Raw genomic sequence first — 20,638 nt, 5'->3', positions numbered from 1 at the left:
TGGTTTTATATCTTTGACAGCGTCGGAATAAGACGACACTGGTAGTTTGATGATTATATATTTACCTCCCCTAATCACTTTTTACAATTCTTGGAGAAATAAAGTAATTAGTTTAATATCCTGTGATCACAATATTTAGAAAAAGATGAACATTTTGATTGTATAATAGAAAACGAGAGGAATAATTCGTAAATCGTTTTTGACAACGCGCACCTGCGAATCGTTAGATATCACTGTTATGTTTATCAAACGACCTAAAATACTATTCTAAGACCAAGACAATTCTCCTGGAAAGGTGTGCGTATATTTTAACGCAAAATATCCATTTGGTTAAAGTAATAAATTCAGTTAAAGTTTTAAAATAAAATGAAACGGCTGTTCATGGAAGTTGTTTATATGAACTTATAATATTAACTTTGACACTCCCAAGAAATTTCTGTTGAAAAATATCAAATCATAGCAATGTATCTATTTTTAATTCCCTAATTCTTCCTATAATTCTCTTCCCATGCATATTCTGAACGAATAGACGAATGGATAGCTAAAAAAGGGGAAAATGCTACACTGTTAAATATGTATTTAGCTTTCTTTACATTTCAAACAAATGCAATTTTTCGAGCACAGTGTTGTATTCACACCTAACTTATTTTGCTTGATTTGATCTCGGCACTTTGTATTGGTGACAGAGACCATGTGTCATTTGATTCTAAAATGTATGAGGAATTCAAGGATGTATGTATCACAGCTAAATTTGAAATACGCGTAATGTTACAGGCGTCTCATTACCGGTAGGCTACATGTGAAACGTGATTTTGTAATCACTATCTAATATAAAGTTCACAGTATACAAAGCTGTGAAGTGTATCTGCGTGTCTGATGTATTTTGAATTTTATTCGACTTCAAAGTGAGGTTTGAAGAGGAGGGACATATATATCCCTCTGGCATCCTGCCCCTGGGTGAAAAACAACAAATAACCCAAACCCTATCTATAGCTCTGAATTCATCTGGGAACGCTGGTCAGTCGTAAGACGAGAGTGTGAAGAAGGTGTCACACGCTAGGAAGTAGCTTGATTGAAATGGTGATATGGGAGAGAGAAAATAAATACCCTCGCCAATCAGAAATATCTCTTTTTAAATTTCAGCAGCAATAATATGCAACACATCTCCATTTGTTAATCTATATCGCCCACATGAGGCCTGTGCTGTACTTGCATACATCGAGAAGCCAGCATTGTGCCGCTCTGTGAATTACCGATATCGTATTTAGCAGAGAAAACAGCCGGCAGCTTTAGTGTTGAAACCTAATCCGGAATGCAGTGACGTCATCGACAGTGTGACGTCACTGTCATTGTACATTTGGCGCCACGTCAGCTGGGCGAACCTCGGCTCGGTCTGAGGTCACCGAGTGCAGCGAGATGTAAACAAACAGTTTTTTGTGTGTTTTTCACGATTAATTACAAACTTATGGCGTAAAACTAACACAGAAATATATGACGACATGCATGAACATATCACGAGGTGCGGTGCTTACATACCAATCACACATCATCTCTATTTACACTCAGTTAACAATTTTCTTACCTGATCATGCGAAGTTCGAAACACAACAAATGACAAAATGTCTGACAAAGTTTTTTCAAGTTTTATTCATCTCCAAAAACAACAAACAGTTTCACGTAAATAAAGACATATGTACACACGACGACGTGAACGGCACACCACGTCACTGTCAGGTCTCCCCCACCGTCTACACAAACACGACACTGACGTCACTGAGCGCTGCGGGACACGAGGAGATCCAACACTCGCGTATGTCCCCCGTCTCTCGCCATGTAGGCCGCCGTCTGCCCCCAGTTGTTCCTGGCGTCGATGTCAACCACGTGCAGAGACAGCACAAACTTCACCGTCTCCATGTTCCCTCCCATACAGGCGAAGTGAAGGATGTTGTCACCGTCCCCGTCCACCAGTGACACATCGGCCCCTTCACTCACCAGGAGCTCCACCACGTCTCTCTGTCCCCTGTATGCTGCCCTCATCACCGGTGTCCTGCTCCTCAAAAACAACCATCCACCACGTCTACAATCGACGTCCACGCCCTGAGACAGGATCCGCTTCACCTCCTCCAGGTTCCCGGCCTTGCTGGCGTCATAGAGGTCCCCGCAGTCTGCTGGTGATGGAGTCGCTGGAACACAAAGTAAACTCTGTACACTTCCAGACATCTTCGTCATACATCTACATGGTTCACACCTCAACGTGGTGACACGTGACACGGTACGTCATCAACCACTTCCAACATGGCTGACAACACAAGGATCAAGGGGAAGGACGACAGCTGGTTCATGTAATCAAGGATTATGTGGTCAATGTTTAGAATCTTTCTGTCACATCCAGTTGTTGTAACATTATTCTGTGTGTGGCTGTAGAGTGTCAACGTTTGATGGACTGAGCTTTATGAGATGATACTGTCAGTACAGTTGTTGTTTGGAAATATTAGATAGATCTTATAAGACATGACATTGGAGTTTGTCAGTCTGTTTGTTTGCAGTAGTCCAGCAATAAGATGGCGGAGTCTGGTACAGACAGACAGTCCAGTGGTTGACAACATGAGCACCGATCTACACAACTGGGATACGATGACATGCAAGACACAAGTCAGAACCCCCACGGGTCTATACCCCAGCTTGTTAATTGTTGGAGGGATTAAAGTGTGGGCTTTCTGCCTGCTGGGTTCTCCCACCTACCCTGTGTAGCAGGCTTTTTTGTGGTCGTCACTGGTGTCTTCGTGGTCCGACTCGGGTCGCTCGAGGCTGAAACACAGAACATGCTGTTCAGAAAACAATACAAACTAAATAAGCATTATACATACAAGATATTCGACAAAGTTTGTGTTTTTAAAATTTTGACTGATGAATACAATTTCAAAACCATTCATCTTAGTAGAGGTATAAATATAAGGTCGTCTATCGACTAACAAATCACTCAAACGACTAGATTCTATCATGAATACAACAGAAACATTGAGATTGCTGTTCATCTGAGCCGCGCGTCTGTACAGGCTTGTTGGATTGAGTCTTATGGTGGTACTGGCAATACAATTGACTTGTTACAAATTTTTAGGATAATAAGAGACTACATTTATCAGCTTGGTATTGTAGAGACTGTTCATATGAAGGTTTTTGGAGTGAACTTTCAGGCTTATATTTGTTACATGTTGATGTGACCTCATCTCGTACAAAGTTGGACAGTGACAGTATCTACAACCTGCTGGGTTCTCCCACCTACCATGGGTCGTCACTGTCGTCATCTGTGCAGCCCTTTCTCCCTGACTCGAGGCTGAAACACAAAATATGCTGTTCAGTTGGGTTGGGTGAGTTGGGTTTTACAGGTTCTTAGCAATATTCCAACAATATCTGGGCGGGGAACACTAGACATGGGCTTCGCACATAGTACCCATGTGGGGGAATCGATCCCGGTTTTTCCGCGCGAAGAGCGAATGCTTTAACCACTAGGCTACCCACCACCCAAAACCCCCATATATGCTGTTCAGAAAACTATATATTGCAGGTAAACATTATAACTACTGGCCTCAGAGAAGCTTTTGCCTTCAACAAATCTGTGACTTTCAAATTTGTTCACTCATTAACATAACTTATAATACATTTGTTGCAGTAGAGGTATTATTAATATACCATAGCATGGTGACTGACACATTTTGGAAATCACTTATATCTATTAGATTTAGATTGCTTTTATTTATTTAATCACTTCCTGAATAAACCTAAGCTGCACATTGCCTCTGTGCTAACTGCTGAGATATATCTCTTCTCTTGGTTGAAGTTGCAGGAACTGAATAGATTATTTTGTTGTCATAAATAATATAATCATACAACATAAAACATAAATGAACATTACTACATCAGCGATAGAAATTGGCACTCGTCCTATATTCCTTGCCAAACATCCCAATAGTACAGATATCATAACGACTAGGCTAGTAGACATATGTCATTTTTAGGGTTTTATATGTTACCATTATGAGGACTAAGGACTAAACATGTTAGTTTATATTGCTGTACACAGAATACACAGACTATGTGCATTTATTATTTTGGAACTTTACAACATGGTATTACATCAGCTACCTACCCTTAATTCCCAATTATGGAATGATTAGTATATTAGTCTGACTTCGTTAGTTGTGGGTGGAATCGTTATGACAATGAAATGGTCCCCGCAAGTTGGTGCGTTGCATAATATCTGCATTTGAGTATCAATACTGTGAATAGCAAACCTACTTCGCTCATACAGGTCAAATACTGAATATTGTTTTCTAATTTGCATTGCCTGCTATGTTATTACTGTATATTTAAATTATACTTAGGTATTTGTTGTGAGTGAGAATCAATGCACATCCATATATATATTTTGACCAGGATATGACGCCCACCAGTGTAATTCTGGAGGAAAATATATTTCTCGTGCATTTCAACGTCTGTGGACAATGGGCATTTTACACAATTGTTACATCGTCAAATCGACAACTGTCTTGATGGTTTCTCTGTGTACATATTGCCCTTGCCAATTGATGATAACAGGCTACTAAATGTAGAGTGCTGCGACCTATCGTAAATTATTTGTTGTTCCAAGTGACTTTGCTTGATGTTTTAGTCCCCACCCTCCCCAATACAAACACTCTCTTAACTAGACTCTGAAACTGGTGCATTTTACTTCGTTTGGTGTCTCGGGCTACACAGTATTACAAACGTCGATATACGGCATGCTACAGATTAATATTTCAGTGATGACATTTTCATGATGATATACAATGAATGTAAAAGAGCAACAGGTCGACTAGACTTAGCGCGTGTGCAACACAGTGCTAATTCAGTGTCAGGAAAACTCTTTGCAACACTGTCATAATTCAGCATTCCGAGCGATGGCGGCAGTACACCTATCACAGATCAGCTTACTATCTGAGGCAGAAACTGTAGCCGGCACTACAAGATGTTTGATACGGTGTTTGGTTGTGTAAAGAAGGCAATAAACACGTGGCTCTATAAAGTGATAACACTGAAATGCCAATTGCCTGTGTGACATGCGCCAAATTGTTTTCGCATTTAACGTCTGTTCTAACCTACTCATACAATAACGAGAACCATGCATATTTGCCCTTTTATATTCTTCATTTCCTTGCCATTCTTTAAAAACAATGTAGTGTCCTGCAGATATACAATTGTTCCACATAATCTTTTCCGGATTAGAAGAACAAAGCTGCACGCCTTGAGTGTAAAAATAATATGGCTGACACATTTGGCCATTCTGTGATGCAGAACAACGTTTTAAAAATATGAGCGAAAAAACGCATCCGACACTTGACTGAACAGATTTAGAATAATCTCATATTGTCTTCAGTCTCAGTTGTAAATAATTCTTATTTGTTCAGAGATGAAACGTACAAGCATATATTTTGCAATAGAATCTATAGATCTACTGATTAAAATAGAACAAGCTTTTCAGTTGAATCGAGGTATGAATGTTTCCATCCCTGAGACGTTTGTTATCCCCGGTGACAGGCTAAACAAACGTCTGGGTGTAAACATTGTGTGAAGCACAGGACCATGTAACAACAATATAATAAAACTCGCAAAAAAATCATAGACGAGGCCAATTCTATTTTTATTGTTACCTGGTCCTGTGTGTGAAGCAAGCACCTGATTCCTTCAAAATGTATTCTGTTGTAAATCAATATTGGTATATTTACAATGGTAGTTTCATTTAATTTCCTAACAAAATTCTGAAGTACAAACTGAAAACTTACCCACCGTTTACGTCCTAACACGAGTGACACATCTCACTGCCAGTCAAGAAACGCCTTGACTGGCGAAGGGGCGAGCTATGACGTCAGTGTGACGTGTCTGGTTAGGAGCATGGCAAAGTTTGGCGCTCGACTGCTTGTGCCGATCACTCTAAGATAATACAGTGTGGAGTGATACTAGATCTCCAAGTGTTACTACAGTCTTACCTTATTTCGTTTCAGATTGCATGTTGAGGTAAAAAATTAAGCCTGCTTCATTGGTTAAAGAAATCTACCTCATCATCGTGCGTAAAATATGTCTTTATTTTTATTCTCAGATGCTTTGCTAAAAGATCAAAGGCACCGACAATACTTTATCCTGCGACAAAGCATTGTGTCCGCGTGAAGATCCGGGGTAGAATAGGTCTTCAGCAACCCATGCTTGCCGTAAATGGTGATTATGCCTGTCAAAAAAGGCGACTAACGGGATCGGGTGGTCAGGCGCGCTGACTTGGTTGATGCATGTCGTCGATCCCAATTGCGTGGATCGATGTTCATGATATTAATCACTGGATTGTCTGGTCCAGATTCGATTATTTACAGACCGCCGTCATATAGCTGGAATATTGCTGAGTGCGGCGTAAAACAACAAACCAACTAAACTTACCGTGCGACGGCAGTCACAAAATTGTTCGATGCGGGCGTCGGCCCCGGTGCCCTACGAATTATTTATATATATATATGTCTTCAGCATGGATCGATGCTCATGATATCAATCAATGGATTTCCTGGTGTTGACTCGATTATTTACATATAGCCGCTGTTATAAAAAAATAAATTCAAAAACCTTCGTTTTTCTGCATGATTGTTTTTAAATATCCCCACACTGGACGGATAAGAAAATAGGACCTATTATAATAAACTAATCATTTTAGTCGTGTTGTATTATATTTTAACGTAAATATGTCTCTGAGCGTAAGGGTATAAAGGCAATCAAGTGGACCAGCCCGTCAGTTAGCCTGTTGGAGGATTTTCAATTTACCGCATGTTAATACAGATTTGATTTTAAACCCATCCCCAAGACAAAAAAATGATCATTTTTAAATTATGCATCTTAGAAAATGAATAAAGTTTGCTCTAGCCGCACGTATAGTGTAATAAAGTATAGTTTTGCCCTGAACTATTATAACGTCAAAGCAACGCAAGCGTCCTCATGCTTTAACTATAATAGTTAAGGGCAACACTATACTTTTCATGGGGGTAGAGCAAACTTTATTTCTTAACTAAAACTCAACAGTGTGATTAAATGACGTTTTAAGAGAAATTAACAGCAGGCCAGGTAACAACAAGTACCTACTTTTAACCTCTCTGAGAATGCTTAGATGCAAGTTTCTTTACCTAATTTTTTTTCCAGATACACGTGTGAGATATTAAAAGGTAACATTCTCAATAGCTCCATTGGCTTTTACCATACTAGTACACACGCACATTCTATTCCGCCATCCCTGTCGCTCACGACCGACTCCGTGGTGTAGTGGTAGAGGTCGGAAGGTCCGGCGTTCGATCCCCGGCCGCGTCATACAAAAAAACGTTAAAATATGGTACTTGTTGTTACCCAGTCTGGCGCTCTCGGCATAAACGGGCTAAAACAAGGACTGGTCGGCTCGAAGTCAGTATACTGTGTCTGAGTGGGGTATTCATGTTAAACTGCGGCATGGTATCTCAGTGAGCTAGGACTATAACTCGGCATCAGTCCGGAATAGTACAAGCAGCCACACACATATACTGAACCAAATTTAAAACTTCACAATCCTAAAATTTTAACATCTTGACCAGTTATCATTGTTGGCCCTTATTGTGTATTAAACAATAATGACCACGTTTTGTCTTCAGATAACAACCGTTTTTGTGCAGGTGAATCGTTCAAAATCGTTTTTTTCAGCCATACTTGTTAACAGTCATTAACAAAAAAAGAAAATCACAAGAAAAAAAAAGAGTCTTTACGACCATTTGTCATGCCACGCCTTTCAAATGTGCAACGTGAACGTGCCATTGGCATGTTGCAGACGGGAACGTCCGTAGCTGAAGTCGCAAGGACGATGGGTTGTGGACTGTTTATGATTTACAGACGCGTCTGCAGCAAACAAGTACCACCGCTAATCGCCCTCGGCCAGGTCGACCACGTGTGACGTCACATGCAGAGGATCGTCAGATTGTCTTACGTCACCTCCGTAACCGATTTTTGACGGCTTCATCAACTAGAAATGAACTGTTTAGGGGTAGACTCAGTGTGCAAACTGTTCGACACCGTTTGAGAACTGCTCACCTTCAAGCACAACGCCCATACTGCGGGCCGATTCTGACTCAATTACACAGACGACAACGTCAATTATGGGCACAGCAACACTTACGATTGACTCAAAGGAATTGGAATCAAGTCGTCTTCAGTGATGAATCCCGATTTAATCTTCGATTTGCTGATGGTAGGGCGAGGGTGTGGAGGCGCCGTCATGAACGTTACGCCCAGTATTGTGTACAGGAAGTTGACAGATTTCGAGGCGGAAGTGTCATGGTGTGGGGTGCTTTCTGTGGCAATGCACGTTCCAGGCTTCTTGTCATCCGTTGCAACCTCAACGCGACCAGGTACTGGCACCAGAACTTCTGCCTTTTATGGCAGCACATGGACCCAGTTTGATCTTCCAACACGACAATGCCAGACCCCACACAGCAGTTTTGACAAGGAATTTCCTTCAGAATGCGGGAGTCAACGTCATGGACTGGCCGTCAAGGTCTCCCGACCTCAATCCCATCGAACACGTCTGGGATGCTCTTGGCAGAAGTCTGCGCACTCTCCAGAACCAACCACAGAATTTGCAAGATATTGGCACCATTTTGCAGCAACAATGGCGTCGTCTTCCCAATCATGTGTTCACAAGCATCATAAGGTCCATGCGGATGCGTTGTGTGGCAGTTGTCAACGCACATGGTGGCCATACACGCTACTGAACTTGTGTGCCATCAGAATCTCGTGCTTGGGACTTATGATTTAAACTGTTGATACCGTTGATGTTGATAAACTGTTGATGTTATTACCGAATACCGTAGGTGCTTGGAACAAATTATGGTTACCACCGTTAATTAAAATCCTTCTTTGGATATTAATGATTAAAAATTACCTTCTCTGATACATTTGTCCGTTGTATATCATATATGGGATTACTTTTAAAAATGTCAAGTTTTAAATTTGACTCAATAGACATGCATGCACGTCGCTATATATAAGTGTAATAATCTAAGACGCGACGTTAAACCCAATTTGACCTCACCTGTCGCTCACATACAGCTGGTGGCCATATTGCTACGTATACGTCCACACATTTGGCAGTTACGCAGCTTCAGTCGGCGTCGTTCATTATCAAACCTGCATACGTATCCTTGCCACATCCAGTCGCGTGATGTGCGTCCTGGAGGGAACGGTCCGACGACCGTTCATCCTTCCGTGTCATTCATGTGCTGGCGCACACTCATACAAGGTTTGATGCTCACATGAACTTTACTGAGCTTTAGTCCATCCATGAATACACCATTAACACCATTAACTGGACAGGACAGGCTCGTCATCGAATGGGCAACTGGAGTGACCGAGGTTCGACTCGATCTATTGACTGTAGGATTGTTTGTTTTCTTTGTTGTTTAACGCCGCACTCTGGACCAGACATTCCAGTGATTGACATCATGAGCATCGATTGAGCATCGATCCACGCCATTCGGATACGATGACACGCATCAACCAAGTCAGCGAGCCTGACCACCCAATCCCGTTAGTCGTCTCTTACCACAAGCATTGTCGCCTGTTACATCAAGCATGGGTTGCTGAAGACCTATTCTAACCCGGATCTTCACGGGTATATTGATTGTAAGGACTCGATCTTTTGACTGCAAGCCTGCACTTCTTACCATGGGAACATATTTTTAAACTGGTCGAGCCCGATGTGCCTGACCCTTGCCCTGAGACATCATTTTGGTTCATTAAAAACCCATATTTGTGTTTTGATCGGAAAATTACCGATATCAACTGAACAGTTACCTAACCTTATCACAACCAAACACAGCACCTAAGCTATCGCGACGATAGCCACCATTTTGAATGTTGAATGTCTGAAACATTTCGGCCACTTACATAGTGATGAAGTGTTGCCTTGTTGCTGTTACATTTCGTATTGCTTATATTCAAAATCTTTACTGAACATGAAATTTGACTGTAAATGAATGCGCTCAGGTATTTAACTCGGTCACAACAATAGCACATGTGCATACTTAAGTCCGTAAAGTAGGAGCTAAATCTGTGGGTTAAAGACTCGTTGGTTATCTGAAGTTTGATGTAGTAAGCATATAAACATCATCCAAACATTATTGGGAAATATGATCTTTATAATTTATCTATAAAGAATCGTCAAAAAGGATATGCTGAATGACTATTATTTCGCGCCGCTTTTAACAGTATTTCGGTTATACCACGGTGTGTCAGCTTGATGTGGGAGGAACATCCGAAGTATGGTATGGTGCTGGGATTCGGCGATCTCTGCACGGCGAACTGCGCCGCCTAAAACAACTGGGTCAACCGTGCCTACTCATTAATTTGAAAAGTCGTCGGAGACGGGAGTGAAATGAAAAATATTTTGTTTCTTGTCTGTCTGTCCCTTTGTAAGATAACTATATTTACGGGATTAAATGGTGCTCAACTGGACTCTCCTAAACGAGTCAATATTATTCTGCTTGGTGTCTCTTAGTGGGTAAGCCAGCTGGCTTTACAGGTGTACGGAACGGTATCTATACCTGCTATATACCAGTTAACAGAATATTTATCTATGTCTACAGAGCGTTAGAAACGCGGTTCTGACAATTCAATCAGGAAGACGAGTTATTTTAAAATGGAACTCGGAAATGTGGCAATGTTTCATCTTGTGTAGTTATTCTGCACCGGAACCTTCGGCGTCTGTGATATAACAGCTATAACTCCTGTATCCATGATCAGAATCTATATTTCTGTAGAGTGTTAGAAACCTATAGACAGTGCTGTACAACATTTTTCTTCAGTCTTATCAGACAAACAGTTCTTTTGAAACGGGACTCAGAACGGTGGCAAGTTTGCTTTCAAAATCCTTATCCTTATTCTGAAACAACATTTATTTAAATCATTGGAATGACCATGTGCATGGGGTGTTGGGGTTGTGGGCTGAAGAAGTCGTGAATGCCGATGATGTGTATGATGATGGAGGCGATGATTCGGAAGACATCGATGTTGAAAATGATCAGCCTGCATGTGAAGCGTCTGTCAGTGTACAGTGTTTGGTCAAGTACATGTACGGCGGAAGGATATTTGCTGTTCAGTTTCCCCCTATGACTTGTCACAGATTTGTGTTACTTCGCGTGCCCCGCCGTGATATTGCTGGAATATTGCTAAAAGCATACTCACTCACTCCCTCACTCACTCACTCCGCCTGGAATACAAAGATACCTTTCACAGATATGTCAGGCACCTTTATCACACTGAGGTCGGATTTTCATTCATGCTTCAAACTAATTGTCTACACTAATGATCCCTAATAAAGAACGTTTTACTTTCGACAACTCCTTCACAAACGTAAAAACGTGTGTTCCATCTACTACTGACATCTATACCCCTATGTCTGTAATCCGGTATGGAATTAATTATTCGTACTCTTGGGGCGCTTTTAAAGCTGAATGCATGTATTTGGTGATAAATGTCCCCGTTTAGCAAAATGTATATATTAATGGTTAACCAAATCAGCGCCAAATGAAAATGGCAGACAACATTCCATGCAACTAGGCCTAGTGCATTTAGCCCGAAAACAAAACTAAGTCTCCACAGGACAACTGCCATTCCAAGGAACCATCTGTCAATGTATACTATAGATCACGCTTATAATTTGTGTTTTTCCACCTGATCGAGGTAAGACCAGGTGATGAAACTAGACCCATGACTGCAAATACAGCAATTGACAATGCAAGAGATTAACCAATCTAGATTATCCGCCGAAACAGATTCAATTTTGGATATAGGGGGCAAATAGCGGTAAAAATTGTGAATGACCCCTGAAAATTAGTGATGACACCAGGTGTTCGCGAAAAGGATGAGCATGTCCTGACCTACGGATAGCGCCCGCACTGTATGGTGGCATATGCTCTTACTGCAATAACATATTCTCCCTTGAACAGTTTGTTTTTTCAACTATATGAAATAGTTTTCTAATAAATCTATGGGATGTGTGGGTTATAGAAATAATGCCTTATGGGTAATTGAGTTGAAAGTACATGCATTTCTATTTCTTTATACAGTTGCCAATACCATGTCACATTTGATCTTGTAGATTTTTTAGAGAGTTTAATCTAACGCCGCATATACACGCCATGTAACGAGGAGAGGAGTTATACATTCATATGGAGCATGTCCACTAAAGTTGTTGAGTAAATATGACAGATAAACAAGTTAGATCAAAGTACAACATTTCTAGACATCAATATGAACTACGTCAGAATAATGACACTAGATAGATCAAAGTACAACATATCTAGACATCAATATGAACTACATCAGAATAATGACACTAGATGGATCAAAGTACAACATATCTAGACATCAATATGAACTACGTCAGAATAATGACATGTACATGCATGGATGATAGCACCTGGATACAATAAACAGTTAAAACAAAATCATGCTTATATGAGTAATATGAACTGAACGAATTGAAACCAAACACGTTTGACAAACAAATAAAAATAATCAGTGAGATATCAGAGCTATTGTCGTTCTTGAAACTGGCGGACGTCAGCGAGGGGTAGCCAGTATGTTCAATGTGTTCTGTAGACACAACATGTTACAGGTCGACCAGTCTCCGCAAGGGGTGCTCTAGGTCAAGATCACACGTTCTAATCTGCTTAACTGAGCATTGTTGGGCGGCCATCTCTTCAGCGATGTTATTTTAATTAGTGACCGATGTGTATTTGATATTTAAATCAGCGTTTTAGTGTCTGACATAGACATCATTGTAGCTGAGCTGACACTCAAAATGGCTTCTGCTAAAAAAGGATCACTATATATACTTTGTTTTCTGTAATCTACAGCCGTAAGCTTGTGGAAGCTAGACTTTCCAACGAATTTATCGTGACTTTCTCTAGTATAAATTGCAACAGTTGCAACAGTATGAAAACGTGTGTGTGTGTGTGTGTGTGGTGTGTGGTGTGTGGTGTGTGGTGTGTGTGTGTGTGTGTGTGTGTGTGTGAGGTGTGTGAGGTGTGTGTGTGTGGTGTGTGTGGTGTGTATGTGTGTGTGAGTGAGGTGTGTGTGTGTGTGTGTGGTGTGTGTGAGGTGTGTGTGTGTGAGAGGTGTGTGTGTGTGTGTGTGTGAGGTGTGTGTCTGTGTGTGTGTGTGAGGTGTGGTGTGTGTGTGTGGTGTGTGTGTGAGGTGTGTGTGTGTGTGAGGTGTGTGTGTGTGAGTGTGTGTGTGTGAGGTGTGTGTGTGTGTGTGTCTGTGTCTGTGTCTGTATTGTCCAGTCTCCAGTCAGAAATCTGAATTTTCGGAGTCAGTTTTGTGTAAGATAGCACTGACTCGCTCTCATGATCAATCCAGTTACTAACCATAGCCACTGCTAGTTATTTGTGCAAACATATCGGATGAAATAAACATACAATGCATTCTCGTTAAGTAGAAGAGAACTTCCTTTGGCCCCGGCACGCTCACTATATGATCATCGAGGACATGAGATGTGTTATTTATACATCTAAATAACATTTCTTCATTCATTGTGACTGGTTATGAAGTGTGTATGACTAATGTATTGCCAGATTGTTATAACAGATGAAAACAAACCATCTTCACTAATATAACTAACTCTACACCATTTTCAAAGTCCTCATTAGATTTTAGGAACCCAACATTTCTGTTAACATTACCCTTTGTCATATGAAATTACCCGTTTTTACCCCACTGAATACTCCAAAGTTTCATGTAGGGTTGGCATATGTTCAGTAAGGGTTGGCATATGTTCAGTAAGGGTTGGCATATGTTCAGTAAGGGTTGGCATATGTTCAGTAAGGGTTGGCATATGTTCAGTAAGGGTTGGCATATCTTCAGTAAGGGTTGGCATATGTTCAGTTAGGGTTGGCATATGTTCAGTTAGGGTTGGCATATGTTCAGTTAGGGTTGGTATATGTTCAGTTAGGGTTGGCATATGTTCAGTAAGGGTTGGCATATGTTCAGTTAGGGTTGGCATATCTTCAGTAAGGGTTGGCATATGTTCAGTAAGGGTTGGCATATGTTCAGTAAGGGTTGGCATATCTTCAGTTAGGGTTGGTATATCTTCAGTTAGGGTTGGCATATGTTCAATTAGGGTTGGCATATGTTCAGTTAGGGTTGGCATATGTTCAGTTAGGGTTGGCATATGTTCAGTTAGGGTTGGCATATGTTCAGTAAGGGTTGGTATATGTTCAGTTAGGGTTGGCATATGTTCAGTAAGGGTTGGCATATGTTCAGTTAGGGTTGGCATATGTTCAGTTAGGGTTGGTATATGTTCAGTTAGGGTTGGCATATGTTCAGTAAGGGTTGGCATATGTTCAGTTAGGGTTGGCATATGTTCAGTTAGGGTTGGCATATGTTCAGTTAGGGTTGGTATATCTTCAGTTAGGGTTGGCATACGTTCAATTAGGGTTGGCATATCTTCAGTTAGGGTTGGCATATGTTCAGTTAGGGTTGGCATATGTTCAGTAAGGGTTGGCATATGTTCAGTAAGGGTTGGCATATGTTCAGTTAGGGTTGGCATATGTTCAGTAAGGGTTGGCATATGTTCAGTTAGGGTTGGCATATCTTCAGTAAGGGTTGGCATATCTTCAGTAAGGGTTGGCATATGTTCAGTAAGGGTTGGCATATGTTCAGTAAGGGTTGGCATATGTTCAGTTAAGGTTGGCATATGTTCAGTTAGGGTTGGCATATGTTCAGTTAGGGTTGGTATATGTTCAGTTAGGGTTGGCATATGTTCAGTAAGGGTTGGCATATGTTCAGTTAGGGTTGGCATATCTTCAGTAAGGGTTGGCATATGTTCAGTAAGGGTTGGCATATGTTCAGTAAGGGTTGGCATATCTTCAGTTAGGGTTGGTATATCTTCAGTTAGGGTTGGCATATGTTCAATTAGGGTTGGCATATGTTCAGTTAGGGTTGGCATATGTTCAGTTAGGGTTGGCATATGTTCAGTTAGGGTTGGCATATGTTCAGTAAGGGTTGGTATATGTTCAGTTAGGGTTGGCATATGTTCAGTAAGGGTTGGCATATGTTCAGTTAGGGTTGGCATATGTTCAGTTAGGGTTGGTATATGTTCAGTTAGGGTTGGCATATGTTCAGTTAGGGTTGGCATATCTTCAGTAAGGGTTGGCATATGTTCAGTAAGGGTTGGCATATGTTCAGTAAGGGTTGGGATATCTTCAGTTAGGGTTGGCATATCTTCAGTAAGGGTTGGCATATGTTCAGTTAGGGTTGGCATATGTTCAGTAAGGGTTGGCATATGTTCAGTAAGGGTTGGCATATGTTCAGTTAGGGTTGGCATATGTTCAGTTAGGGTTGGCATATGTTCAGTTAGGGTTGGCATATGTTCAGTTAGGGTTGGCATATGTTCAGTAAGGGTTGGCATATCTTCAGTAAGGGTTGGTATATGTTCAGTTAGGGTTGGCATATCTTCAGTAAGGGTTGGTATATGTTCAGTTAGGGTTGGCATATCTTCAGTAAGGGTTGGTATATGTTCAGTTAGGGTTGGCATATCTTCAGTAAGGGTTGGTATATGTTCAGTTAGGGTAGGCATATGTTCAGTAAGGGTTGGCATATGTTCAGTAAGGGTTGGCATATGTTCAGTAAGGGTTGGCATATGTTCAGTTAGGGTTGGCATATGTTCAGTTAGGGTTGGTATATGTTCAGTTAGGGTTGGCATATGTTCAGTTAGGGTTGGCATATGTTCAGTAAGGGTTGGCATATCTTCAGTAAGGGTTGGTATATGTTCAGTTAGGGTTGGCATATCTTCAGTAAGGGTTGGTATATGTTCAGTTAGGGTTGGCATATCTTCAGTAAGGGTTGGTATATGTTCAGTTAGGGTTGGCATATCTTCAGTAAGGGTTGGTATATGTTCAGTTAGGGTAGGCATATGTTCAGTAAGGGTTGGTATATGTTCAGTTAGGGTTGGCATATCTTCAGTTAGGGTTGGCATATGTTCAGTAAGGGTTGGTATATGTTCAGTTAGGGTTGGCATATGTTCAGTTAGGGTTGGCATATCTTCAGTAAGGGTTGGCATATCTTCAGTAAGGGTTGGCATTTTTGCGGACTGAGTGTGGGATGACGAGACATTTCATCTCAACACCTCAATATATAGACATATCTCCCAACATGTTTTTAATTCCATCATATAGAAAATCGTTAACCCAAGTATTGCTGTTTGACGGTGTGTGTCCAAGGTACAAAATTATTTCAAGCGAGACATGTAAATCTGTAAGCCACACGTTGACGTGCCCTATACACACCATCATGACATGTCCTGTAAACCCTATCTCGACATGCTCTGTAAACCCTATCTCGACATGCTCTGTAAGCCGTATGCTGACATGGCCTGTAAACCCTATCTCGACATGCTCTGTAAGGCCTATGTTGACATGCCCCCTAAGCCCCATGAAAACATATCTGTAAGCCACATGTTGACATGCCAAGCATACCCTTTGTCGACATGCCATGCAAACCCTATGTCGACATGTTGACACGCCCTATAAGCCCTATGATGCCATGCTCTGTGAGCCCCAATGTTGCCATGCCCTGTAAACCTCATGTTGAAATGCCCTGTAAACCCTATGTCGATATGCTCTGTATGTCATATGTTAACATACACTAGTACTGTTAACCCATTTTTTTAAATGAGCTTAATTTACGGTGTCCACGTTTAAACATAGAAAGTTCAGACACATTTTTAAAGGCACAAGAAGGCATATCCTTTGCATGCATTCGATATATTGCTTGAAATTCATGACACACATTTATCTTTTTTTTCAAATGAAATAATATATTTCATACATCTATCGCATGGCATGTTAAGAGAGACCGTTGTAAATTCAGCGACACGACCGTTTCCATAATCATAAGAAATCTCTGCTAAAAGTCTCACCTCCTGCAGCACAAGGAAACATAGGGGGCGATGTGGTGAATGGCACTTGCGTCAACGAGGATGTAGACAGCGACGTTTCATTAACATCGTTCTCTTCAATCCCTTCTCTCATCACACAGCTTGTATTCAGTGCCAGCATGTCCTCCGTAAGACCAGTGATTCTTTGCTTTGAGTCATGCAGATCATCAATGGTCTGATTTAACTGATTGTTTAAACTCTGAATGTCAGTTTTTAACTTTTGCTGCATTCCCCGCAAGCACACCCTGCATGATTGGTTATCATTGTTCAGTTGTTCAATCGCTTGGCTCATCTTCACACAGCTTGTATTCAGTGTCATCAGATCCTGCCTGAGAACAGTGTTCACAATCTTTGCATCACGAAGACCAGCTTCCGTCTCATTCAGCTGCAGCTGTAAAGTATGGATGTCTTGGGTCAGCCCGCTAATCATATCCTCAATGTAACCTTCTTTCAGGATGTCAGTTATCGCTTGTTTCACTAGACTCTTCATCAAGGCAGGAATGAACGTGTTAGTCAGGCTCTCTTTCAATGATGACTCCAGCGTGCTAAATTTATAATTAATTTTAGTCTCAAGATTAACAGCTGTTTGTTTCAATGCGTTGATCTCTCCCTCTAGTAGGTTCAGTCGGCCATTGAAAGCTGTCAAATTGGTGTCAGCATGTACGACACTGACACCACACAACGACACAAGACGGATGACTATTACTGTTGATGCCGTCTTCATGGCGCAGTTTACTGTATACGGCTGCACTGATGCGGGATATATATTCCATAGCCCGACTAAAGTGTTTGGCCGAAAGCCAGCTCAGGGAAACAGATGCTCTATAAGTACTTCCTGTGTGTACATGTGGCATCGTAACAGCAAACATGACTAACAGCTTCATCAGAACATTGTGTTTCATACCCGGACTATTTCTAACGTTTGTGAATTTATATTGTAAACAGGAGGACGTAAAACGCACTCAAACAATATAGTGTACTTTAACAGACAGTACATATTTACATTATCTTAAAATACTTTGTGGTGGATCCAACAAACACGCCGATTTACTAAAACATCCTAAATAAGAATGTCAGCTTGAACCGTTTGACTTTGCAAGGATTATGATTTAGTTCAGGTTACATGAATTGTTAGTGGAAATATCAGAGCATCAGTGATTGCAGAAAGTCCCCGTTTAGGGAAGTTGAGTTCATGGCAAGCCTAGCCGATGTCAGTGTGACCTTACATGGGAACCACAGTTCAGGAAGGGGCTGTGGATCTCGAAACTCTGTTTGAAAAAATAACTCAGCTCATAATTTTATGAAAATAAAAAAAAAATCTACGTGCTTGTAAATCAATCTCATCTCCACAGACCCAAATTCGTCTATCTGCTCGGAAAAGTTTGAATAAGCTTTCTCCCCTGATCATGATTCTTTTTCAGGTGAAAAATTGACATGCCTTTGCATGCGTGTGTGACGGGTTCAACAGGTAGGACAGGGTGCGCTCATCGTTTCACGAACACCTGGTATCACCACTATTTCATAGTGATTCATAAACACATGCTCATGATATAGTCTGAATACGACAATCGACTCTGGTTTTGGAAGATATTTCTGATGAATATGGAAAGGCTTTTGTGGCATTCATGTTCCAGGTTTGTAAAAAAAAGCATGTGCCTCAAGTTGTAAAAGTGTTCTGTGCCTCTACACCAATCTATTCTTTTCGTAAGTGAGACAATTTAATATTTGAATGTGGAGTCTTGCTTCCACCAGCTAAGAAATATAACTTATTTCATCAAGTATAGTATATATTTGCTATTATAGAATTCTCTAAGTATTTATATTACACAAAAAATATCCCAACCTGTGGTAATATTAACAGCAACATTTCTCGCTGTTTGTACCCAGTAAGTATGCGGGAGAACACTGTTACCACCTTTATGATATATATGTTTGAAATCAGTATGTATGCCGTAGGACACTGTTCCCATTTTTCTCAAATATATGTGTGTAGCCTTTGTGAGATATATGTTTGTAGCCTGTTTGTATGCGGGACACTGTCCCACCTTTGTGAGGTATATGTGTGTAGCCTGTATGTACGAGGGACACTGTTCCCACCTTTGTGAGATATATGTGTGTAGCCTGTATGTAGGCGGGACACTGTTCCCACCTTTTTAAGATATGTGTTTTGTAACCTGTACGAATCTTTAAGCACAAGCAGGCACGTTATAAAACGTTCGCGCTGAAGTCAGTTGATCAGACAGAGACCATATACCTGTGTAGTACAAACCAACTCACTCACTCTATTTCGACTATTCGTCAGAGAATATGTATTCCCGAGTATTCAGTAGAGAATATGTATTTACTAGCTGTGGGGTGAGATATCAGATTTTACAAGCAGTCGAACAAGAAGCTCCAACCGAAGGGCCATACTGGATTTGTTCTTGTGTGGTATGAGCTGTGTCATGTGCTGTTCGTTGTTAATGTTTCATCTCTAACACAGCCAACAGCGGAACAAGCCCACATGTAAATAATGGCTAAAATACATCTTGCCTTGGAATGGTTGTCAAAGTCTACAATTTGTATGTACATGTAGACATTCAGTCAACGTGATTCAGTGAATTATGTCAAATTCGCTCTTGAATGTAAAATATTGACAGACCCACAAAGGAAGATATCATGCAAAATTATTATCACATATCACCGCTGATCCAGTTAAATGTCCCATAGAATAGAACAATAATATTGGATATTAGTAAGTGTGTGATCATGTACATGTTCATTGAAGTAATGTAGATACCACCGTCATATTACCGGAATATTGCTGACATCGAACCATTTGAAACTTGGCGCTCTTCTATCTGGGAAGTGTGACATCCTATTTATAGGGTCGGCATGCAAAGACGTCATAATAGTGATGTCATGTGGAGTTAAACGAGTATGTTTCACTTCATTTTCACTTTGGGTCCACTTTATATTCTACGCAACACATTTCTTGTGTGACCGTGACATCGGACTGATTTAACAGTAAAACTGTGACATCAAATAACGACCAGGGACCGAGACACGGGACATCAAATAACGACCAGGGACCGGGACACGGGATATCAAATAACGACCAGGGACAGGGACACGGGACATCAAATAACGACCAGGGACAGGGATATCAAATAACGACCAGGGACCGAGACATCAAATAACGACCAGGGACCGGGACATCAAATAATGACCAGGGACCGAGACACGGGATATCAAATAACGACCAGGGACCGGGACATCAAATAACGACCAGGGACCGAGACATGGGATATCAGATAACGACCAGGGACCGAGACATCAAATCACGACCAGGGACCGGGACATCAAATAACGACCAGGGACCGAGACATCAAATAACGACCAGGGACCGGGACATCAAATAACGACTAGGGACCAGGACACGGGACATCACATAAAGACCAGGGACAGGGACATCAAATAACGACCAGGGACCGGGACATCAAATAACGACCAGGGACCGGGACATCAAATAACGACCAGGGACCGGGACATCGAAAAACGACCAGGGACCGGGACATGGAATGGTCAGAATCACTGAAGCTAGTGAGATGTTTTGAGTGCAGACTCTTG

At 41.2% G+C, this 20,638-nt stretch overlaps 1 protein-coding gene across 2 annotated transcripts; it reads right to left on the bottom strand.

Moving 5' to 3' along the window:
* Positions 1-1,629: 1,629 nt before the first annotated feature.
* Positions 1,630-17,746, bottom strand: LOC124127773 (palmitoyltransferase AKR1-like). Of its 2 annotated transcripts, XM_046491139.2 has the most exons (4): positions 17,012-17,746; positions 3,284-3,334; positions 2,743-2,808; positions 1,630-2,183 (listed from the first exon to the last, which is right to left on the bottom strand). In XM_046491139.2, exons 1-4 carry the CDS (start codon positions 17,517-17,519, stop codon positions 1,771-1,773), a joined length of 1,038 nt encoding a protein of 345 aa, XP_046347095.2. In that variant the 5' UTR covers positions 17,520-17,746; the 3' UTR covers positions 1,630-1,770. The 2 variants fall into 2 exon arrangements, with proteins under 2 accessions (XP_046347095.2, XP_046347096.2); XM_046491140.2 differs by lacking the exon at positions 3,284-3,334.
* Between the last annotated feature and the right edge of the window lie 2,892 nt (positions 17,747-20,638).

Source organism: Haliotis rufescens, unplaced genomic scaffold, assembly GCF_023055435.1.
Source record: "Haliotis rufescens isolate VD_foot unplaced genomic scaffold, xgHalRufe1.0.p SCAF_14, whole genome shotgun sequence".
NCBI lineage: Eukaryota > Metazoa > Mollusca > Gastropoda > Lepetellida > Haliotidae > Haliotis > Haliotis rufescens.
Note: the sequence above shows the minus strand (reverse complement) of the source record. Positions and strands in the feature narration are given on the sequence as shown.